The 25280-nt window shown below is 35.6% G+C and overlaps 1 protein-coding gene and 1 pseudogene across 1 annotated transcript in view; one reads left to right on the plus strand and one right to left on the minus strand.

Annotated features, from left to right (window-relative positions):
• The first annotated feature begins 8387 nt into the window (after positions 1–8387).
• Positions 8388–13696, plus strand: LOC111374456 (annotated as a pseudogene).
• Positions 13697–15899: 2203 nt separating this feature from the next.
• The window catches only part of LOC111368243 (ubiquitin carboxyl-terminal hydrolase 23-like), a 10368-nt gene continuing 987 nt past the window's right edge, over positions 15900–25280 (minus strand). The window contains exons 2-11 of the mRNA XM_022989491.1: positions 22235–22349; positions 21777–21887; positions 21087–21259; positions 20575–20901; positions 19344–19469; positions 18533–19147; positions 18307–18411; positions 17510–18203; positions 16931–17024; positions 15900–16354 (exon numbers count right to left, since the gene is read on the minus strand). Coding sequence (XP_022845259.1) covers positions 16195–16354; positions 16931–17024; positions 17510–18203; positions 18307–18411; positions 18533–19147; positions 19344–19469; positions 20575–20901; positions 21087–21259; positions 21777–21887; positions 22235–22349 — 2520 coding nt within the window. The 3' untranslated portion in view covers positions 15900–16194. The remainder of the gene's footprint in view (positions 16355–16930; positions 17025–17509; positions 18204–18306; positions 18412–18532; positions 19148–19343; positions 19470–20574; positions 20902–21086; positions 21260–21776; positions 21888–22234; positions 22350–25280) is intronic.

A 25280-nucleotide genomic window follows, 5' to 3' on the forward strand; every position in this document is an offset into this window, starting at 1 on the left:
GATTTTGTTAGACGGGCTTCGTGATGAGTTTGTTTCTAGGTTTAATTTAGATTGTTGAATTGTTGTTTATGGTAAAATGGGGCCATGGTTGGGGTCAGTTTGTGGTGGGCAATTGACCGGTGTTGGTGCACGACCTTAGTTGTCACCGGAGGTGGAGATTCCGCCGAAAAGGGATGTACTACATTTTTTTTGGGCTAGAATTTTTTATGCATCTGTTGATTTGTGGCTAGTGGTTGGTTGGAGATTGTAGAGGGGAATGAGGCGAGGCTGGTGGTTGGTTGGTTGGATCAAATGGTTTTGGTAGCCGAAAGGTGGTGATTTGTGACTCCAAGTGGTGGCGGTTGAAGAGAGGTTGAAAACAAGACCGTTTCCCGTGTGTTGAGTTTTGCCGTGTTTTGTGAAGAAAATGTCCAAAAAGACATTTTTGTCATTTTGAGTTTTCTTCACAATTTATTTATTTTATTTTTTTTTGAAAATTTGTTTTCGAAAAAGGAAAAAGAACACGTTTTCACCGTTTTGAAAAATCAAAAACAGAAAACGGCCCGGAAACGACAAAGAGAACTGACCCTTAATTTTAAAGATTCAAGACTCCTAAAAGGTTTCGACTGAGAAGTACGATCATAATTTTTCCATAAATTGTCATGCCTCCATTTATATTTTTTGGAAAAGAATACTAATTTTCTTTCTTGCGGGAAAAATGCGTTACAAACAATCCATGGATAATTGATTGGGCAACTTACAAAAATACCCTCAAAATCAAGGGTCTTTTGAAAAATCATATGAAAATTTTCTTGAAAAATAAAAAATACTTTGTAATATTAAAAAGTGACATAATGTCACTTTCTTTTTATTATAAAAATTGCCACTTTTTTTTTTTTTTTAAAGGTGACATTATGTCACTTTTTTATTAAAAAAAACATACAATGTCATTTTTATTAAAAAATGATGTTTGTCACTTAAAAAAGTAATAGAAATCAAGAAGTTGATTGAAAAAGGTGACACACACTTAAAAAAAGTGACAATTACTACAAAAATTCAAAAAAGTGACATATTAAAATAAGTGACAAACGTTCAAAAAGTAACAAAATTCAAATTAAATGACACTAAAAAATGTAACAAAAAAGGTGACAAATTTAAAAAAAGTGACAAAAAAAACTTTGCATTTATGCTTTGATCAGTTCATTAAAACATTGTGCCATTGCCACCATAGGAACTCCCAAACTCAATGGCAGCAATTTATATTTCCCACAAGTAAAATTCACTTATTTTACTCTTGTTAAAAATGAATTCTTTAATTCACTAACTTCATCATTATTTCTCTTAAAAATGAATTCTTTAATTCACTAACTTCATCATTATTTCTCAAATTTACCTATCCATGCCTTATGAGTAAAGTGAAAAAATGGGTCCTAAACTTCAAAGTTCAACATGAAAATTGAACTCACAACAAAGCATACAGTATTAAAATTGAAGCTTCAAAATCAACTCCAACTTCACCAACTCAAAATTTCTGCACTCCCATTGTCTTCCCCAAGGCAAAGCAGATTTGTTGGCTACCCTAATTAATCACCCAACCGACTAAAACCCGATTTACCGCCGATGACTCCAATTAAACACCGCACCGAGGCAACTTGAGCTAAGTAATCTCTATTTTTCTGAATAAATTTAATAATCTCCTCCTTTCTTCGCTTCCCTTCATACTGCTTCAAGTCACCATTGCAGATCTGAAGCGAAGGGGTATTGGAATTCCAACCACTCAATTAAACATCTATTTCATTCATCGAAATGCTCTTCACATCTTCGATTAATCATGACAGGAGATATTCATTTTTTATCCTTTGCAGCCATTTTCTCCTCCCTTTGCTCTGTGCAATGGGCCGCCCCTTTATTTGCTGTTTGGAAATATGTTTTTGCATATGCCACCTCTAATGTCGACGACGGCTATAGAAGAAGGAAGAATTTTGCTGTGGAGATGCAGGAACTAAGGTGGGATTGTTGCATAGGTATTTGGAAGATTAGCTATTACTTGTGGTTGGATCTGTATGTAACTGTGGAGACGAAGGTGAAAATGAAAATGAAGGAGAGGAACATTGTTATAGATCTAGGACGTATTAATTACGGTTGAATGGTTTAATTAGTTTTAAACGGGTATTATTCAATTTAGTTAGTTTAGGAGGATATTGGGCCTAATTTCCCTAATTGATTTACCAAAATGGACCTAGTACCGGTCATGATAATGCTTTGAGTAACTTGCATAAATAGAAAATAGAAAAGAGAAAATAAGGAAATATGAAAATATATAACATAAGCAAAAAATGGGGGGAAAAAAGAGCTAAAAATTGATCTCTTAGATTCTTATTTTTACTTAATGAGTCAAAAAATGATAATCTATTCTTAAAAAAAAAAAAAAAAAAATTTACTCGCCAAATTTCAATAAATTCAAAGTCATGAAAGCTATTATTTTTCTTTGTTGTCAACCGTTCAATACTCAAAATTCTCTCTCATGAGGCGAATCCCTTTTATCTTGCATATTAAGTAGACTTACTTAAAAAAAAGAATGAAAGTCTAAATAAGTATATTTTGGACTAACTTAAACTTTCGATCAAATAATTATTCTCTCTCTTAGCTTGCAAATTGTGTCTAAAACATATTTTTACTCCATAGACTTTGTTCAAAGGAAAAATAGTCTATCAAAAAACTCATGCTCAGCCTAACTCTAAATTTTGAGTCTCGAAAGACTTCATTTTTCATTGGTATACATTTTTTTTTTCTGCGTTCCATTTCTTTCCCTCGACTTTCCAAGAAAATGCAATTATTCTAAAAAATAAAAAATAATAATAATAAAAGAAAATAAAAGAAAAACATTTTGTCCCTGTTAACGCCATATCAGCATCATCATCACAACAAAAATGGGTTTAATTCCAAAAGTGTCACCTTTACTGCATACTCTGAAAAGCAAAGTTTCAGTTCATTCCCTAGAATCCCCTATTGGTGGGGTTCTGTCCCCTGTTACTTTAGCTTTTCCCTTTTTTAACTCTCAGCCGTCTTTTCTTTAAATATATACATAATACATGTATGTATACACCAGTGTTTAGATTGCTTTACGTGCTTAAAAGGTGAAAATGTGTGAATGTTAGACCTTGGTTAGACGCAAAAGTCATAGCTTTGTGCATTTGATTATGGACATGTAGATTTTTTTACTAGTTCGTAAAAGTTTTGAATTTTGAGGGAAAAAATTGATTGGCTTTAATGGCAAGTTGAAGATTTTTGTTTCATTTCAGTGGGTTGTGGGAAGTTTTGTTTTGGGAGGATTCTCAAGGGTCAAAACCTGAAATTGGTTAAATCTTTATCTTATTATAGCTCCTCTGTTATTGGCTTTTGATAGAGTGGATTTATCATTTATGCAAGACCCATTAAGGTTCTTGAATTGAAATATCATATATAAAGATTAAGGGTTTGAAAAAAATTCATTGGTGGTGGAATTGAAGTACTTATGTTTTGGGTTTTTACAAGGACAGGCTGATATTCTTGGAGCATAATCGGGGTATTTGTGGGCAAGAAAGAACACAATGAACTCGTAAAAGGATAGAAAATTTGCAGAATTTTTTGGGGCTTAGGGGGAGATTCTTGAGGAAGCATTTACAGGGTGGTTGAATCAAAGCACTTATATTTGAGTTTTTAAAAGTACAAGCTGATCTTCTTGGATTTTTATTTTATTTTTATGATTGGGTTATTTTGTGCATTGAAAACTCCCCATTGAACCGGTAAAAAGATAGAAAATTTGCAGAAATTTTGGGACTAAGAGGGAGATTCTTGAAGCAGCATATAAGGGGAGTATAATTTCATCAAATGTCAGGGGCTCCAAGGGAAAGATCAGCAAATGTGGCCAATTATCGGGTACTTTTAAAATTAATCTGGTCAAATCATCCAAATTCCATATTGACTTCTCAACAAAGGGATATTATGAAAATGACCTATCCAATGTTAAAAGACAAAAATACACTTAAATACATTATACAATAACAAAAGTTGATTTTTTTAAAACACATGAATACCATTTCATTTAACAAATAAAAACAAAACACTTCCTATATTTCTTATCTGTATACTCCAACACAGATAAATAAAATACTCTCATCCTTCATCTGCTTCAATTGCAGAAACTTAAAAATTTATTAAAATCGAAAGTCGAAAAATTTGTGGACATCAATCTCGTCGGTTCGGTAAGTTTATATCCGCAAATTTAATCTTATTTTCGTTAAATTATTGTATGTTTAAATCGATAAATTGTATTTCGACATTTAATGATTAGTAGGAAAAAAATGTAATAGATCTATAATTTTTTAAGTATTTAACCGGAAAAAATTCATCTGCATATTATGTCGGCGCTGGTGAATCGACTGTTTCACCGGCTGTTTAACAGCCAGCCGGTTGTTTGCCAACTATTTTTTTCTTTCCCCCTTTTTTGGATTATTTTTATTGCTGTTGATATTTTTCTTGTAATTAAAAAATTCTATTTTAATATGCAGATATGGTTGTAGTCCCAATTTGTTACTTTGGTGATTTCGAATTGGACGAAAAAGATCAATGGGTATGTAAATGGACAAGTGATAAACGTGGTGGTATCGCAATTTCCATATCATCAGGTACATCGTATGCAGAACTCTCTAATGATTTACAGAATAAATTGAATGTTGATCCTTATCAGTACAACATGGAATTGAAATTTAAATTCAGCGAGCATGCATCAGTTCTGATTCCACCTATAATGATTTCTTCCGTTGATGAAGTGAATTATCTGATTGAACTGAACAATAAGCACACGACTCCTCTTTACATGACTTTAGTAAGGAAGGATGTCATTGAAGATGAACAAGTAGACTCAGGAGGTGGGGATCACAATGCTAATGATTTTTGGGATACGGTGAAGATAGCTCGTGAAGATGATGTGGTTATTCCAGAGATAGTTGCACACAGAATCCCCTCCGCTGCTCGTGACAACGAGAATGAAAATGCAAATACTTTTACAAACGAGTACTTAATTGGTTTATCCTGGCAGAGATATGAGTGGGGTGGCACCTCGGGGGCTAGATTGAGTGGACCATCCTCTAACTCCTCACGTGTGGTTCCTGATAATGAGAATTTGTATGTTGAGCAACTGTTTGAAACAAAGAAAGATTTGCAAGAAGCCGTGTACCTAATTGCACTGAAATACAACTTCGAGTTTAGAGTGAAAAAATCGAATAGGTCGTTGTTGGCGCTATCATACGTAAATGATAGTTGCAGTTGGCGTTTGCGAGCAACGAAGATGGACACGAATGAGTGCTTCGTAATTCGCAAATATACACGAGAACATACTTGTAAAGTGGGAGTTTGTCGCAATGATCACAGGCAAGCCTGAACTTAGTTTATTGATTGATAGATAATGCACAAGTATCAGGATCCACGGACAATCTACAGACCATCAGACATCATTAACGATATTCGTCGAGAGTACGGAGTAGTCATGAACTACCAGAAGACCTGGAAGGCCAAAGAATGCGCATTGAAGGATTTAATGGGTTCGGCAGAGGAAAGCTCTGCTAAATTGGCCAGGTATTGTCATAACATGGAGAAAACTAATCCTGGCTCGGCATTTTTTATTGAGATGGAGGCCGATAACTGCTTCAAATTCTTCTTTATGGTTCTTGGACAATGCATTCGGGGATTTCGAAATGCTATGCGACCCCTGATTCTAGTTGACGGTACAACTCTGAAATTCAAATACCAAGGCCAATTGATTATTGCTACATGTCAAGATGCCAATATTCAAATTTACCCTCTTGCATTCGACATAGTTGATAACTAGAATGATCTGTCAATGCGTTGGTTCTTCACAAAGCTAAGGGAAGTAATCGGAGAAGTCGAGGACCTTGTATTTGTCACCGATCGATGACAGTCTATAATAAATGGTATTGCTGAAGTTTTTCCCGATGCATATTATGGGTATTGCATGTACCATATACAAGGCAACTTGAAGACCAGATATCGGGGTAAAGGCATCGTTTCATTGTTTAGGAGAGCAGCCAAAGCTTACAGTATTGAAGAGTGTAATAGGTACATGGTTGAAATAGGAAGCAAATCATTCCTGGCATGGGACTATCTAACGAAAATGGGGATTGAACATTGGGCACGCTCATATTTTTCAGGACGTCGATACAACATGATGACGTTAAATAATGCAGAGTCTCTTAATGCATTATTTAAAAGGGATCGAGAGTTACCCATTCTCGCATTGATTGAGAATATCCATACGAAGTTGCAGCAGTGGTTTCACGATTGACGTACGAAATCACATTCCATGTGAGCATGCAGTTGTGGTGGCTATGTATCGAGGACTTGTAGCGAGAATATTGTGCTCTCCTTATTACACTGCTGAAAACTGGAGAGCTGTGTATGTTGATACCATATTTTCGCTTCCAAACAAAACCGAGTGGGAAGTTCCTAATCATATTCACCCGTTCAATACATTGTCGCCACCTCTCATTGAACCACATGATCCTGGACGTCCAAGTACTTCTAGAATACCATCTACTAGAGAATTTTCCCGATCGCGTAGATGTAGCAAGTGCAAATCAGTAGGACATACTCGCCAATTTTGTACAAGTTAGGCTCCCCTAAATGACAGTTAGAACATTGTGTATTTTCACTGAAATGAGAAGTATTTACATTGAAATGAATAGTATTTATATTGAAATGAATAGTATTTACGTGAATAATCACAAAAAATAATTACAAATATTAAGTACAAAAAATATTTACAAATAATTTATGGATCACAATTAAATTCGTATAAATCACATGCTAACTTGTTTCGCCAATTCTGTATCTATGACTAGTTGATTGCTATACTCAAAAATTTTATGTATTTTATTGCGAAAATCCCACAGTCGCCCCTGCAAACGAACGAATATGTCTTAGTTCGGTTCCAATTATGTACCAACTGATTACTAAATTAAAAAAAAAAGATTATAAAGAGTTACGATATCGACTGTCTCGTCGTCGTCGTGTCCTGCACGATGGCTAGTTTCTCATCCACAGTCAAGCCCGCATGTCTAGCCATCATAGGAACGATCACAGTCATTGACTCTATGATCTGCTCGAGCTGTCCCTGTGTCAGACATGAATGATCGAGGTCGTACACATATATCGTCGAATCAGGAAACACGATCTCTAGTGCAATGCAGTACTAATTCGCGATAACTGGAATGTACAAATGCGTACAACCCTTCCATGGCTTTCCCCCAACACTTGGTGACAGCCCGATGACCCACTCGAGCATACACGCGGGAAGCACGTACTCGTTACCTAGAAGTTGGAGGGACTGATACTCAATGGTAACAGCACGGAAGAACTCGGTGTTCAGTATAATACGGCCAGGCTTGTGGAATGATTGTGGATATCTCTCAACTCAATCGCGCAACAAGTTCATGGCCATGTCGATGTGCTACATTAAGAAAAACAAAGACATAAATACTTATTTTATTTACCAAATTAAACATAACGTATACAAAAAGTAACAATAACACTTCACTTACATCGTCGGCGAGCCAAGCCCCCTGAGTGGTATATCATGGAACCACTTGTATGCGTCCAATATCGTTCTTCCGGCTATCATGTGCGTGGCTCTGGAAATAAAATAGAAAAAACGTTAAACGAAACATATACGAATAATTCTAGTCTACTAAATCATACAATACTTACCCGAGCAACATTCATCGCCACTCAGCCTCGAATGATTTCCACTTCACATGGTCGACCTCCCGGAACAGATTGGGGTACGTCCCATCGACGAACCTCCTCCTCTTCGCCTCAACCGTGAAGGGAGAGACGACGTACTGTGACAGCACTATCGGCCTCTTGCCGACCACCGTCTCCGACATGTCAACAGCACGCTTTTTTGCTTTATACACTGCCACCTCCTCCATTCCCTCATCTGCCACGGTCTCCGATGGAGCCACTCCCACATCTGCCACAGTCTCGGTCCCCGACGGGGCCACTCCCTCATCTGCCTCCGTCTCCCTCCGACTGTTTTAACAGTCGACATGGGCCGATTGTTTTAACGATCGGCCCACACTAACTACAGTAGGTATTGGGCCGACCAATACCACTGCCACCTGACTGTTAACAGTCGGGTGCTAGCCAAAATGGCCGGTTCTTCTTCACACTTTCTCGTCGGAAAATCACCATTTTCGACAAGGAAAGCTTCCAAATTCAAACAACCAATCTTTTTTTACACTATATAAACCCTATTTTATTAATATAAACAAAAAAATATTGAAAAAATCTCCAAAGTCTAAAAATTAAACCAACCAACGGTAACTTACCTTAACAAGACTTTGCCGGCGATGGATAGGTTGTTCTCCGACCAGTTTTGTGAGAGTTGGTTTTGTGATTTTCAGTTTTGTGAGAGTTGGTTTTGTGAGAACCGAGGGGTATTTTGGGATTTTAAGCTTTAAATTCGATTTTTTTAAATTAAAAAAAGGGGTCAAGGGTTACTTTAAAAATAGCATCGGGTTATCAGGTCATTTCCTATAATTTCCTACCGATTACCAGCCTAAGCCAGCTGGAAGCAAGACGCTGAAGTTAACAGATGGGCAAATACCTGTATCAAAGACTTTGAGGAAGGTGGAGGAGTCGATAAAGGGCAAAAGGGTCGAATTAGATAAGAATAGACCAAATATTATCAGTGGATTATTGAATTCTGTTAGTGTTCCTTCAGTCCTCCTACAAAATGAACTGGTGTTGCATTCGAATTCGTCACTCGGTGCTTTTTGTTCGTCTGATGCATCTATGGATTCATGTCATAGTCAAGCCTTGACTGGTAGGATGTACAGAACAAGTAGTACATCTGGTTAGAAGAAGCAGTTTGGTTCAAAGGCAGAAGTTGTTGTTCCAAATGGCCTCCCAAAACCATTACCTTATGGCTTACAGGTTAAAAGGAGATGTGCTTGGGTCACAGATAATACTGGTGAGTTTGATTTTGAGTAACTCTGGACTGGTATGATTGTTTCTCTTGGCATATTACATTTTTTTCTCGTCTAGTACGTTGTATTTTGATGGGTTACCATGAATTTGTTTTAGGACTCTGTATTTTTTGCTAGCCATATTTGTGTTCTGTTCTTCTAACACTTGCTTTGGTATATGTAGGGATGTATAATGTATTGTTTCCCGAGGACTTTTGAATGCTATTTATAGAAAACAAGAGATCACTTTCTAAACTAAATTGTGTTGTCGTTTGAATATATTGTTGAGCATGCATTTTATTTGCAAATTCGTGCAAAGATGCTTAAAAATGTGTTTGTTCCATATTTTGAGGTTCTAAAACTTAACAGAACGTCATAAAATATTTACATAAGGAACTTGATATTAGCATTCTGCCTTTCAATTACTCTAATTTGAATTTTGAATTCTAGAGTAAAATTTCGTGTTTTCTGTTTGTTTTTGTTGTCCTTATTATGTAGTATGCATTTTCATGGTAAAAAAACCGAAAATAAGCCGCTAGTACTCGGATTGCTGGTTATCATTTCAATTTTTGGTCTAATGAGGAAGCGTTAACAAGAATTTATTAATTACTTAAAAGCCTTATTCTTCCTCCCTAATTCCTAACTACATGAAGCCAGATTATGGGAGGCAAAGTTTACTGCTTAGCTTCAATAACACTTCTTCTGCTTTTAAGTTTCACGAGAATTTTCACATCTAAAACAGATCCATATTATGTCACTTTTCACGAAGAAGAATGGGGAGTTCCAGTACATGATGGCACGTGGGTTGATCATTTCTTGCAACATCCTGTTGTCGGAAATTCGACTAACGCAATCAAAAGAACAAATAAAATAAGCAAAAAAAATGGAAAATAGTAGATGAAGCGAGGTATGCCAAAACAAATCTCCTTAAGACAGATTTCACCCCCCAATGAAGTGCAAACAGGATTATGGATGTCTGTCTCCCAAAATACAACGCTCCTTCCAAAGTCGATACTGCACAATACCAACCTTGTCGGTCGAACCAATGAATGATCATACTCGAACGGAATAACCACGAAAATATAAGAAAATTTTTAGAGCTGAATACGGAGAAAGAAGAATTTAGAAATCAATTGAATTTGTAATTGATTTGGTGTGTCAAAAAACGAATCTAGGGGTCTCTATTTATAGAGATTGAAGTGTCTCATGGAATAGGTGTGTGACATTTTAGAAATTGGTGCACCACTTAATCTGATTCGTCTTAGCCATTGGATTGCACTATTTTCATGATCTGACGGTTCAGATTGAACCGTGAAGTGAAGTGTCCATTCATCATGCCTATTCACCAGTTTTTGAACAGTCACAGCCATGCGGATGCCACGCGTACATCTAACCGCCACGCAGGACGAAGGGACGCGACCTACCACGCATGCGCCACCTAGAATGCAAACTCATTGAGCCTTGTGCTGTCACGTCATCGAACCCGAGTCCATTTTCGAAAACTATAAGGCTCCTCAGCTCCTCGCGACGATGCGTACGTGCAAAGTGCGCCTCTAAAGCGCCCAATGAGTACTTTGTGATGTGCGCGTGCCGAGGATGGGACCGGGGAGCGGCGCGAAGCACCACTCTAGTGGTGACTAGCCTTTGGCTAGCTAAAGTTAGCCAAGTGGTAGGTAACTTATTAAATTATATATTATTCACACAACCCACTATATAAACAAGACTATTTTCTTGTAAACTTTCGATGTGGGACTCATTTCTATATAAAAAAACACTTAAAATGGGCTTATCAACATATGGGCCTATATTGGAGACTTTTCCAATTCACTCAAATTAATTGCAATGACCCACATCATTAAATATTACATTTAATGTTTTAAACCCAAATTAAAATTAAATTCAATTAATTCCAACACATCCTTCCAGGAAATAGGGTTACTTGTGGTACTTTCTGGGAAGTTTTCCTTGTTTAGCTAAATTCTTTTTGGCATTTTGCAGTAAATTGTTCGAGTTTCTTGTTCTTTGTGGGGCTTTGGCTGAACTTAAGTTCAGCCAAAGAATTTAGGCTAAGGGAAAGAATTTAGGTAGCATCTTGTAAAATTTCAAATCTAGATCGCCTAAAACCTTCAAACTGGTTTTGTTTCTAAGATTTCTTTGCTACAATGACCTTTTCTCATGAATTTTTTCGACACAGGGAAGTTTTTGCTGATTTTGATCCAATTGCTGTTGCAAAACTGAATGCGAAGATGATAATAGCACCTGGAAGCCCCGGAAGCTCACTACTATCAGAGCTTAAACTGCTTGCAATTATTGAGAATGCTCACGAAGTATCCAAGGTATGCTCACGAAGTATCCAAGGTATATTCCCAAGCTCTGATGCTCTTAATCTTCGAAATAGTCGGAGTACTCGTGTCGAACATGATACGACATGAGTATGAGTATGTGATATGTGTCAAATTCTCTGAGTTTGAATCTGACACTTCATTGTTTTTACTTCTTTTTCTTCTTTCTTCGCCTTTTCTTGTTTCCCGTTTCTACTCTCTATATGCCAAGTGTCGCCACCCAGAGGATGGAGAAAGGTAGTAGCGCTAGGTTTTCCCTTCTTTTTCTTCTTCCTTCTTTTTCTTCTTTCTTTTTTCATCTTCTTATTATTATTTTTCTCTCTCTATATCAGTAGTTTAGGGTTTCGTTTGTATAAAATGAAAATTTGTTCAATATAGTGTTACTTAGCCCCCGTTTGGCCTCCATTTTGTGGAAAAATTAATTGGTGAAATAGTGTTTTTTTTTAACTGAGTGGTTGAAAAAGAAGGAAAAGTTTTCGATTTAAGTGTAATATTATTTTATAGAAGATTGTGTGGTTGAAAATAGGAGAGAGAAAAATGAAATGTAATGAAATGAAAATTAATGGAGGCCAAACATGGGCTTAGTTTTCCACCAAGTCTAAATTGCAATTAAGTCCCTTATTTTTTATTTTATATAATATTTAGTAATTTCCATAATTGAAAGCCAAATCCCAAAATTTTATTTTATTCGTCTTTAACCTTTTATTCAATATATATTTCCTTCTTTGTGAATAATTGATTTTGGTCCATTCAAAATAACATCTTGAATTAGTAAAAAAAATTTAAATTTGAAAGACGTATTCAAGTACCCATGTCCGAAATTTGGACGCTTTTTAAACATGTTCCTGTAATCTCTATTTTAGAAACAAAAAATCCAACACTTAGATACGTACCCGATACCGAGCATCATAGTTCCTAAGAGTTCATCCTGTTTGGATTTAGACGTGTATATCTCTTTATGATATTAGCTGTTTGAGCGAGTGCCCATCTGTAACATTAAACTATCATAACTTGGTCTCGATTCCTGTTGAAGTTTCAAGTGTTTCTGATTGACAGTGACCAAACTGGAGTCCTACACTTTTACTTCTGACTTTACTGTAGTACAGAAGTTAGATTCCAATCCCAATGCTGAAGTTATATTGTGAAATCATGCACCGAAATTATCTGATGACAGTGTCAAATTGTACGAATTTTATACATACTAATGATTCTGGATGCACCGAACTACCATATTTTTTTAAAATTTTGTACCTCTTATGCACCACTTTTGACTTCCAGTATATCTGCTGAAGATGAGGGAAGTTAATTGATCAGGTAGATTAGGTGGGAAGTAACTTATTGATGGTCCTGACCATTTCCATTTGATATTTCATTATCTGCAGCTGGCTGCAATATTTTACTATTTATCAGCCAACTTATTTTTTAAATTGTTGGACATGCCAGCTCATCATCGTACCATAGTTGTAAGTTCGCCTGACTTTTTGTAGATTTTGATAATATCAGGTGATCGATGAATTTGGATCTTTTGATAAGTACATTTGGGGCTTTGTGAAACACAAGCCTGTAGTTGGCAGATTCCGTTATCCTCGCTAGGTTCCGGGTAGGACCTCCAAGGCTGATCTGATAAGCAAAGACCTAGTCAGACGAGGTTTCAGGAGAGTGGGGCCTACAGTTGTATACTCATTTATGCGGGTTGCTGGTATAACAAATGACCATTTAATTAGTTGCTTTAGATTTTATGATTGTAATGCTGCTGAAGTGGAGAAGGAAGGCGGCTTCAATAAAAAACCAAATTAGAGATAGAACTCGAGATTTGTGTGTCGATCAATGAATAACATATCATCTTGAGGGCAGACAACATTGTCTTGTGATCAGATGTCAATGTTTGTGTAACTCGAGATTTGTGAGTCGATCAATGAATTGAATTTCTCATAGGAATAACTTGTCATCTTGACGGCAGACAACGTTGTCTTGTGATCAGATATCAATGTTTGTGTAGTTGGTATCTTGTTTTAATGTTTTGGTCCACAGTGCCAAACTCAGGCCAACTTGGTGCCGGTCTTTTAACAGACTAGGCGGCTTTGAAGTTGGATCAATTTAGTTGCCGGCTTGCTGCAAGATCCACAGGACAAGTGAAGCTTAAATTGACCAATCAGCACCAGCTTTATCAGGCAACAATGGATGCTTTTGTCACAGCTTTTAAGGATTCTAATGACATTATTTTGTGCACACCATAGCAAGATCAACAATCTTGGGGCTATTGTGGCTCTTTGGACAAGTAGATTGTGGCAAATTGTATGATTGTAATTCAAGGTTGTCTGAATGATTTATACTACAACTAGAATATAACTTTGGGATGGGGTTTCTTTCGCTTTTGGCATAGCGGGCCCAAAGTGGGACGCTTGCACGACGGGTTATTAGTTTAGTGGTATAGCGCGCCGTCCCAACAATTTTTTTAACATGGTAGCCAAATATGCCCTTTTGTTGTCATTATTGAGTTTGGAACACTCAAAAAAACTATTGATGATCACAGGATGCCCTTGTGGCTTCATTAACATGTGCTACAACAGTCAAGACAATCACAATTGCAGGAGGGTGAGCTAATTTCTAAAGTCCATTCTCAGTTTCAATTGAAGGCATAGATTCGAATGCTTAAAGTCAGAATTTCTTAATTACGAGAACCGTTAGGCATATACTAAGTAATCACACTTGGGGCTGTTTAGATCGTAACTCCACTAGTTCACATCCTAAAAGTTCTTTTTATGAGTTTGTTGAATGCTTCCCATTCTTTAGCCAACTGCCGTTGCCATAATTTTAATTCATACCTAACATTTTTAAGCATTTTAATAGTAAAAGCTATGTTTGGAGCAAATGTATCATGTCAGAGAATCATAGATCCAATATGTTTATTGCATCTTTTAACATATCAAAACCAATTTTCAAGGAATAAATTCGATTGGCATAAAAGGCAAACATGAGGAGAACATTGTTTGTTGAAAATGCAATGCCCTAAAGGCTAGAAGGGAAGGGAAACATTTTCATTGTACTTTAATTCAGAAGGCAACGAAATGTGCCAGTTGAAGATTGATCATTTCTAGAAGTTTTAGTATTGTGCACTCTGTTAGTTATGAAAATTGGAATTCAAAGATCAAGTTTTCTTGAAGTAAAAGAAAAGAAATCTAAGCTCAAGTCCCTAAAATTCAAAGAATTTCAAGTCTTCAACGAATCAAGTAACTACTGACGGTGGTGGTTCAATTTAGGTATTTCAAGAACCAAAACTATTCATTAAACTTGAGAGAATATTTTGTAAATGAAATCATTTAGCTCCCGTTCGTGAAGACTCGACTCCGATTAAAAAGTCCATCCCTAGTGAACGTCCAATGATTCGATCATAATATTTCAAGAACCAAAACCATCCATTGAACTAATAATATTTTTAAAAGGAACAATTCGATTTCATGTAATTTTTGAAATTGAATTGGGGCAATTTGCTGACCCCTGAAATCAAGCATTGGAGTCCGAGAATCACGCCAACTCTTTCTTTCAACAATCAAATTGCTAATCAATATAATGTGCATAAATATTGTTAATCTAATATAAACCTATATTTACATTAATAACCAAAATTTTCGTTGAATTATTTACTCGTGAACAATAACTAACCTAAGCATCAGAGTAGCATCTACTTGTGCCCCATCTTGCAGCCAACATCCTGTTGCTTTGCAACTCTTAACAATGAAACTTTGCAACTTCATACTTTTCAATTGAATCATAATTCTGTTATCATCAATCTTACATAGGGGTGGGCGCGAGTCGGTTCGGTTCAGAATCGAATCTAACCAAACTTTTCGGGTATCTAGTAAATGGAACCATCGGGTCCAAATATAATTATGGAACCGTTCGGGTTCGATTCTGTACTATAATTAAGTTTTTTAACATTTATAACAACGTTATATAAATACGACTAATGATACATTCAATGACTTTGAAATGTTAAAGATTAGTAAACTACCTTGTTCAAATGATCGCTACGATCAAAGCTTCAGTCGGCGAAAGTCACGACTTCGATCGGAAGTCAGAGTGTCGACCGACGATTGTACAGGTTTTGGAATATTAGCGAGGTTGCGAGAGTGAGTGTGAGAGTCGAGACAACGTTATGCATTTTATTGTAGGTGTTTATGATTATTTAGTGAATTTGATCTTATTTTGCTAAGAAATGAAATAATAAAATGAGTAATTGGACCAAAAATTAAAAAATTAGAAATGAAACAAATTATTGGGCCAAAAATTTGGATTTAGAAATCATTAATTCGTTAATTTGTTTAGAAAAAATTAAAATTAAAATAATTTGATTTACTCAATATAAAAAAAAAATTAAAAAGATTCGGCTCTTATTCAATTCTTCAGTTCTTGGTCTAGAACAGAGAACCGAACCGTACCCGTCGATTCTCAATTCAGATACCCGTTCGGATATTTAATTTGACAAGAACCATCGGGTTCGGATCGGTTCGGTTCGGGTTCGGGAGATTTGCCCAGCCCTAATCTCACATAACATCAACAAATCCAGACAATATTCATAAAAACGTATATTCTTAACCAAAATTAAGACCCCCTTAACGTCTCACTCTTCCAGTCTCTTTCGCAAGAGAAACAGTAAGAACACAGGGAAGGAGGGAGAAAAAGATGCATTGGAGGAGCGAAAGGGGAAAAATAGAAAATAGTATTTCCTCAAGCCATTATAATGACTCCCTCCCTAAGCTCCCCAAATCAATTACAACATAAAAATATATGTAACCGATAAATCAGGCTCTCTCAGCAGGAAGAGATGGCATTTGGCAACCATTCCATCATATCCTAAAGGGTTGGTTTCCAGAGCTACTTCTGTCGAGCTTTGCTTTCTTTCTTTTCACATTTTTTGTGGCATTTTCTTGGAATAGATTTGGTCCATTGAAGCTTATTTTGGAGCTCCTGACCTTCTTCCTTTTCCCGAGGTCATATTCTTCATCCCTGTTGATAGAAATGGGTGCCATGAATAAATCAAAAAGATATATTTCTGGGGGATTTATCGGAAGCAAGGAAAATGTCCAGGATTATGGTTAGCCTAAGTTGCACCGAACAATTTAAATTCCACATTGCAATCTTCACTTAAATTCCGTAACATTATTAAGGTAATGAAAATCAGAAGGTAAGAAACCACAGGCAAACTATGATTGAATGTGGGAATACACAAATTGAACTATTGTCCAACTCGAAGTTGCAGACTTCTTATCCAAAACAGGCTAAAATGAGCATTTTGTATTCTATGTTCAAGTTCATATTATTCCACTTCATAAAAATAAATAACGAGTAACATAGACAAAAAAAATCTTCACCCAATTCCAGTTTATTGGGACCGAGAAGGGGAATCATTGATTCCATTCAGTACTAGTAGAGATTACACGCAGTATGGAGTATTTTTTGAGAAGAGTATGATGAATTAAGAGTTCAGCTCCTGATTACAATGAACCAGCATGCATTTTCTTTCATCAAATCATATTTCAACAAACTGTGTACTATTTCGATTTTGCTACAATGGACACTCACCATTCATCCCCGATGTAACCAATGCGTACGGTCTCCAGTCCCCTTGATTCTGTTACCCCTGATAGAGGAATGTCTATGTCATCCCAGCGTCCAACTGCACTCGGGAAAACAAAGATAAAAAGAAAATCAGTGATTGGTTATTGGTGATTGCGGCAGTTTCAAAATCATAATAAGATAACCACATGAGCTCGTAGGGCACTTGCCATAAACAGTAATTACCACTTTAGCACGGACATTCTAACTAGGGTAGCGTGTTCGTGTCTGATACGTGTCAATTCAGATACTCCACAATAATCATTTTTCTTTCTTTACCATATAGCTATTATATATTTTAAACTCAAAAAAATTATTAATAAATAAGTACTTATATTTTAAAGATTTCAACGAAAAAAATCAATAAAAAGTATCAAACTAAATTTATATTATACAAATGAAGAATTTTAAAGAATTCAATCAACGTGTCGACGACATGTCGTGTCAGCACTTTTTTGAAAAATCACGAGTCGATGTATCAGACACGTATCGTGTCGGACACATGTGTCCGTATCGGTGCATCACAGGTAATTACGAAGTACTAACCAGTTGTTTCCTCTAATCCTCTGGTGAGCATGTTCATTATCACATTCTCGGTTGATTTTTTTCTGTTATCTCCTGAACGATTGGATCCTTGGGCAGTAGACTGCTTCCTATCTGAGGTAGATTGAAGACCCTTTTGCAGATGCTTGTCAGTTGAAAGCACGGCTTCATTCTGACCAACTCTCACTATAAACTCATCATTGCTAGCACCTCTTGACATGTTACCAATGTCTGTAAAATTTAGCACATCTAACTTTTTATCCTTATCATTTGAGCCACAATCAGCTTCCTTCCTTTTAGAGAGAGCAGAATGTCCAACGGATACAGATAATGATTGGTCAGAAGTGGATGGTCCTCGTTCTGACGATAGGTTATTCCCATCTGACAAACGCTCTTGAACTGCATTCTTATTCTGCAGAGAGAGAAGTTTTCTCCGCTTATGCTTCTTCTTTTGCAGGCAAAAGGCCGCCCTTAATATGATGTTAGAGCTGAGTTGCATGTTGGCAACCTGACACCTGAAGGGCCTGCTTTTCACTTTGTTTAGGGATTTTTTCTTATTTGCTTTCCTTATTGACAAGTACTCAGAGGTGACTGGTAGCCCAGGTAATGACTCAGATTCAATGCCCATAGTTCTCTGCTTAATATCACGAACTTCTGTAGCAAATGAATCACAACGCTTCCCAAGAGAACCCCCAACCTAGAAATATAATATTGTTAGTCTACTCTGGAGGAGAGAGAAAACATGACTTCAGGACAAAAAATGATTTGAGAAGCCAAATGCATGAAGACAAGGCTTCTACCCGACTCTCTTTAATATTGATTTGATCTGATGACTTCATATAGCTAATTTTCTTTGATGCTTCCTCGGGAGTTTCCAGGGACATAGCCTTGCTGTCACACTGAAACTGTAAAAAGAGGGTATAAAGAGGGTAAGTAAGGATTCTGCAAGAAAAGAGGGAAAATTTGTATGGAGTAAAGAATAAAGGGAAGACAGTCATGTTATACTCGACTAATACAACCAATTACCGTTTCAGATTTAGTGTCACTTGTATTGCACACATTTCCAGATAGTGCAAATGCACTGCTATTTGATGGCTTGTTGACTGGGTTGCTCAGATCTTCCTTGCCACTTGTGTCCTGATTGGATGGCATGACAACAGAATTACTAAATTCTTTCTTGTCAATAGAATCCTGGCGTCCATTGCAGTCTGACGGTACCATACTAGATTCATTCAAATCCTTATGGTGACAGCTGCCCACATTGTAGACAGCTGAAGAAACTTCAGGTGCTAGATGGTTTCCAGCTATTATATTCACAGCAGAAAAGCCCTTTACTGAATCCTTAGCTAATGGAACTACCGATAAAGATTCTGACGAAGGAGATGAGCACTCAATAGCCATAGAGCCATTTACTTTTTGAAAAGAGCTCTCCCTCATTGAAGAATTCTTCGGAGTATTGGTGTTAAGTGAATCTCTATGTGCTACAGTTTTTGAAATTGCTACCTTTCCCAAGGCATTCATGACCACATTTTCTTTCTGGATGACATCAGGTTTCTTGGAAGCAAAATTTCTCCTATCCCTAACATAAAATAACATGTATGCCTTCTGCTGAAGAACTTTCCTTTCATTAACTTGGACAACCTGTTAAACGCCGTAGTTACTCAATGAGAAAGTCATTGCGTAGAACAGAAAAGGTCACATAAAACGTAATATTCACAAGCTGGAGAAGAGTCTAAGCCATTATATATCATGGATAAAACTGAAGCAGATCAAAACATGAATGTAACTTGAAGGAACATAAATATTGGATACCTCAGCAAATATTATTTTCTTCTACCTGATTATCATCAAGAGAATACCACATGCCACTTGATGTGCGAACAAAGCAGTAGTAGTGGCCAGAATGAGTACTCCAACCATTATGAACCAGAACACCATATAGTGTGTATTTTAGATCCCCATCCTGCAATGCATAGAAAAATGGAAGAATGATTATTAAATTGAAGAGTATAGGGAAAGAAAACTCAAGCAACTAACAGGTGTAAGGCAGGATGTCAAGTAAGTGCCACCAGACATGATGGATTTATTTAGCATAGACAGTATATTTACTGAAAACACTTATTTTGCATTCACTACAGAACCCTGAAACACTAGGCTGGTTTTAATTACCAGATGAACAGAACTAAGTATTACTCAATTTGGATTTCAGCTACAAGCCATTGTAGAATACTGACTCAAGACAGCCAATCCAAATCCAAAATTTAACCCAAAGTTCCAAAGTGTACCAACACATCATATTTATAGCCTTTCATCACACATCACCATTCAACAACAAACTAGACCTTAATTCAAATAAATTTGTAATTTACAAGAGCACCTCTCCATAACTTCATTTACGTAAAAATCCACATCAATCATCATTCAGGAATGCAAGAGGGCAGGTCCAGCACGCTAGCCCAGGTCCTTAGCTTCACTTGGGATTATGGAACCCTCTCAGGTTAAATTTTGGAACAATATCAGATTGTGTTGAGTTTGGTCTATCTCAGCCACTTCTTAATAGTTCTGTTGAGATTTGATCACTCTCATTAAAGAAAGCTTCGTTAGAATGAAGTTTCGACATGAGGCACGCCTCAAGACATAAACTCTCTGCGCATTTTAAAACAGATTGTTCTGTATAACTTCCCTTTTACTGTAACATTTCCAATCACATGAAATCTAAATTTTAGAATGCATGTAGATAATTTTATTCTCAAAAACTGATGTTGAAGCAATAAGAACACACCAAGAACATGTAAACCAAGTTAAATTCGAGAGGATGGCCAAAAATGCACAGAGCTACTGTTGACCCCATACTCCACTCTTCCATTTAAATTTTTATTTTGAACTCCAAAATTCTACGGACGTCATCCTTTCTCCAAATTTTTCAATCAATGAACTCTGACTATTTTGGTGGAGATTAAATCACATATCCAAAGTAAATGACTGAAGAAACTTTTACTAAGATCACATGCATCAAATTAGAATTGATAAAAATTGAAATCTCAAATAACTAACCACATAGAACTTACATAGGGATCAGTTACGAAAGGTTTCAAGTCCAACGTAAGGCCAAACTCAATTTTCTTATCAATTTTTTGACCTGGTTCATAAGAACCAAACCGCTTCAGGTGAATAGTGAGGACATTGGGTGCCTTATAAATTGTGAGCTGCTTGAGAGCCTTAACTTTCTGTTTGCATTTCTCACACTGGTACTGCCTTGCACCTCCATCTAACTGCTCTTTAACAATGAAATGAGCAAGTGCCTTGTGTAATGAATCCGCCTCCATAATTTCTAGACTAAGATCTAAGAATGGATCAAATTTGTCTGAGCAATAAGAACACTGCATGCATTTAACCTGAAAAATGCAACAAATGACGTCAGCAATAAAACAAGAGAAACAAACATCCTCAAACATTTTTGCGTGTGAAGCATAGAAAGAATCCAAATACCCATTTCCTTTCAACTAATCCCAAATTCATATTTCTAAGTATATCCAAACAATAAATATTTCTCCAGTTCCAAAAGAAATGCACAAATTACCTGACTACGTAAGCAACCACCAAATATCTTGTGGACTAAACTTTTTTCGTAAGCATTAGGTGATTCACTTGGCACTCCTGAAGGTAGGCAGCATTTGTGCATAGATTCTAGCAAATTCACCATGTATTCATGAGCGTCCTCTTGTCTGGCATTCCGGAAGTTCCGTGATATGCCTAATGTCATGTCAAGGATTATAACTTTCAAAAGAAAGACAAGCTTGCCACCCTCCATGAGTCAGCAATTGAGTGTATGTTACTTGCACTACGCAATAACGGGAATAACTTGATATTTTGCTAATTTCAGAAATGGAAAATACATATTTTCAAGCGTAAAAGAACATAACTATTTGCATCATCTAAAATCAATTAATAACTTGATAAGTAGAAAAGAGAAAAAGGAAAAGATAAAAGTTTGAAGAAAAAGATTGCATGGACAACTGAAGAATATCTCTATTGTGACTTTAACAAAATTTTCCTTGAACACGTAATTAACTAGAAACTTGAATTAGTTTATATCAAACAAGAAGGAGAAATCTGGAAAAGTGACAAGCAAAATTGCTAAAAAAATATATATATCAATCGAGGGGAAGAAAAGGACAGACCAGCGACAGGTGACCAATAATAATGAGAGCATTTTCAGCAGATTGAAAAATAAATAAATAAAAAAACTCGTGACTCATAATTAGGATACAACGCAAGTTTGATACTAGATCTTTAGGCTCCAGTATTCTCCCAGTCGACTGTAGAGCACGGCTTACATGTTTCTGGATGGCACAAAGAGCACAGAAGCCAGCAGTTCGGCCTGCATAAAATTAAGTGACAAAATCAGAATGAAGAATAAAACATAGTTTCAAAATATGATAATGAGCATACATTTTAGCACATAGAGTCAGCACTGGAAAATCATGCATCTAGAAAACTTAAAAATAAGAAGTCCAAAGTAGACTTCCCAACTCAATATGCATGCTACATGTTTCAATATTTTGCATCTTAAATATATACGATCGCTCAATGTTCCCTAGTTATCTCACTTTGATTTTTTTATTAAATAAACTCATAAATGTAGTTTTTTTGTAAGGTTAAAAAGGACAGGATTTAGCGATTAATTTGCAAGTGGGCTCCAGCATGGAGGGAGGGAGAGAGACTCACAAGAAGTTTGGTGTTTCCCGCTTTGTAGATATGCCGCTAATGGCTCTGTATAAGTCAGACATTGTAATACCGAATTGAGGAAACAGGTATTTCCAAGATTCCGCAAGCCAGCACCCTGTTATTCATGAGCCTCAAAATTACGTTAGCTGATTCTTCAAAAGCAAATTAATAATCACCAAGTATTGTCTTTATTAGACAGCATAAAGCCTAAAGGCTGGATTGACATTGGAACCAATAAAATTTAGAGAATATTTTCAAATGTCTGAGCAAATAGACATTTTTTTTTTTTGGATAAGTAATCAAGTAATTTTATTAATCAATGGATAATACAAGGGAGGTGTATTATCAAGTTAAACGCAAAGGAGAAAAAAGCAATAGCACCATACGCTGAAAAAAAAAAAGTAGTCTATAGAAGAATTCTGTAATATGGCAAAAATTCCACTTTTCCAAATATAACCCAAGAAACCCACAACTTGTTTGGTAGATCTTACCTCCAAACTATTTCATAAGTGCGTCAAAGTGGTTTCTAAACCCACAGATCCATACTAGATCATAATTAATAGCAAGGAAAATATACTAAGCCTATGTTTGGCGGAGTCAAAATCAACAATAAATTTTAACCACATATTCCATGGGATCTACAACCTTTCAACCACACTTGTCATCAAATTTTATCTCTACTATAAATCTGATTTTAATCCCCATCGAACACAGGCTAAAAACAAATACAACCAGTGATGTGGCAAACCTATCAAACTCGACATAAATGGAAGGAAAATTTCTTATGTTCTATACCAAGAGCTTAGAATGCAAGAATTTCAGTTTAATCCCATTATTTTAGTGTCCCAACGAAGCTCTAATGGTTACCCTAAAGATATGGTAAAGAATCTTCAATCAAAGATATTCTCACAATCTTGATTAAGTGAGTTCTAGTAAAACTCAACTTTCATTTTTTAGGTTTGAAGAAATGATGATATGACACCACCTCTAGCCACTTATGCCATCCTTCAAATAAGAAAATAAAGTAGGACCACAATTTCCCATTCATTAAGTAGAGACGAATATTGAGAAATTTAAACAAGCGAAATTTCACTGTGATAAAATTATCAAAAAGCTAGAATAAGTGAACAAAACAAGAATAGGAAAAAAAAATGAAAGAAAGAAAATTGAAATGGTCCCTCAAACTAAATCCGAAAACATGGCATTCCAGATTAGGTAAATAAACATGAAAAAGTTCAGAAGACATTGACGAAAAATTCTTTCCTCCACCAAAAGAACAACAGATTTTAGGCCCAAGTGATTGTGACACTGACAAACGTAAAGAGCAAGGAAAGGCAAATACAAAAAACATCAATAAGAAAACTGATACAAATCTATTTACTTTCACACGATAACATGCCAATACAAATAAGTCCAACAAACTTCCAAAACTCCATAATTACTTACTGAAACAGAAACTAAAGGTAGGACTTTTAAAGACTTTCCCGGTGTTTATTTTTTTTATTATTATTATTTTTTTTTAAATGATGGACTTTCATGAAATTTATGGACTTCTATAGATTTGCATGGAATTAATAGAAGTCTTTCTTAGACTTCTATAGATTTCATTTTAAAATTTATAGACTTCTCTAAAATTCAAATGACTTTTGAAAACTCTCATTTAAAACATAATTCACTAGATGTGGCTTCCCACATAGGAGATGGAGGTCCGATCACCACCATCCCCTTCCCCTTTCCCTTCCCATGAAATAATTTTTTTTTTTAAAAGAATAAAAATTTTGAGTCAACTTATTAAATAAATAAATAATCAAAATAAAATGTATATAAATAATATTTCAGTATTACTTGAAGATATTTTTATAAAATCGAATAAATATTAATTAGAAATTGATCTTTGTCATACAAAATAAAGGAAAAAAGAAAAAAATTGTTATAATTTAATTTTTTTTAGTAAAAATGGGGGGAACGATTAAAAAGATTAAGAATGTGTTTGATTGCAAGCATGGAATTTATCAATCAAATGTGTTTGATTGATTTAATTTTCAAGTAAATTTCTTGGAAAATAAAATCATACTCCCCCTAAAAAAAAAAAAAAATTCCACGTGACAAAAAATTGGAAAATATTTTCCCTAAAAAAAATGTCAATCAAACAAAAAAAAAAAAATAGGAATTTGGATAAAAAAAACACATTTTTCATGAAAAATATTGACAATCAAACGCACTGTAAAAGAAAACAGAATTATATTTGAAGAAAAATAATATTTTTTCATCATTATTTTGAAGTGCGGCGGGACAAAACTCCCGAACCGAGCAATTCTTCTTAAGTTAAATACTTGAACGGATATCTGAATCGAGAGTCGACGGGTTCGGTTTGGTTCTCGATTCTAAATCAAGAACCAAATCTCCCTAATTTTTTAAATTAATTTATTTTAAATAAGCCAAATTATTTTATTTTTCTAAATAAACTTATTAACTAATTAATTTAGTTCAAACCCAAAAATATGATTTTCCTATTTCTAATTTTCAATTCAAGATCAATTTAATCAAATTGATCTAAGTGTTATCCAAATCTGATACCCTACCGTAATATCATTTCTACCGTTCTGAAAAAATCGAATTGAAGTTCGACAATGCCTCTCTTAATTATTTTGAACTTCGTTTCTTCCTCTTGTGATTTTAACAATCAAATTTATGAAGAACTCAATAAAGAGAGACGCAAAAGAGTCATAAAATTGAATTACATTATTTTGTAAGAACTAAAATTGAATATATTATTAGTTGAATTAATGTCACTTTGTAAATATTAAAAAATTTAATTATAATAAGAAACCTGGGAACCGAACCCGAACGGTTCCATAATATATTTTGGACCTGACGATTTCACTTACTAAATACCCGAACGTTTCGGGTCTGGTTGGGTTGTCGTTAGAACCGAACCGGACAATATCTAGCCCTACTTTGAAGTTCAAAGGAAGGGGAAATATTAGGAGGACAAATTTAGAAAAATTCTTTTGTGAAAATCACCTAAAATCATGGGAATCTGGGG

The sequence above is a fragment of the Olea europaea genome, chromosome 2, assembly GCF_002742605.1.
Source record: "Olea europaea var. sylvestris chromosome 2, O_europaea_v1, whole genome shotgun sequence".
NCBI lineage: Eukaryota > Viridiplantae > Streptophyta > Magnoliopsida > Lamiales > Oleaceae > Olea > Olea europaea.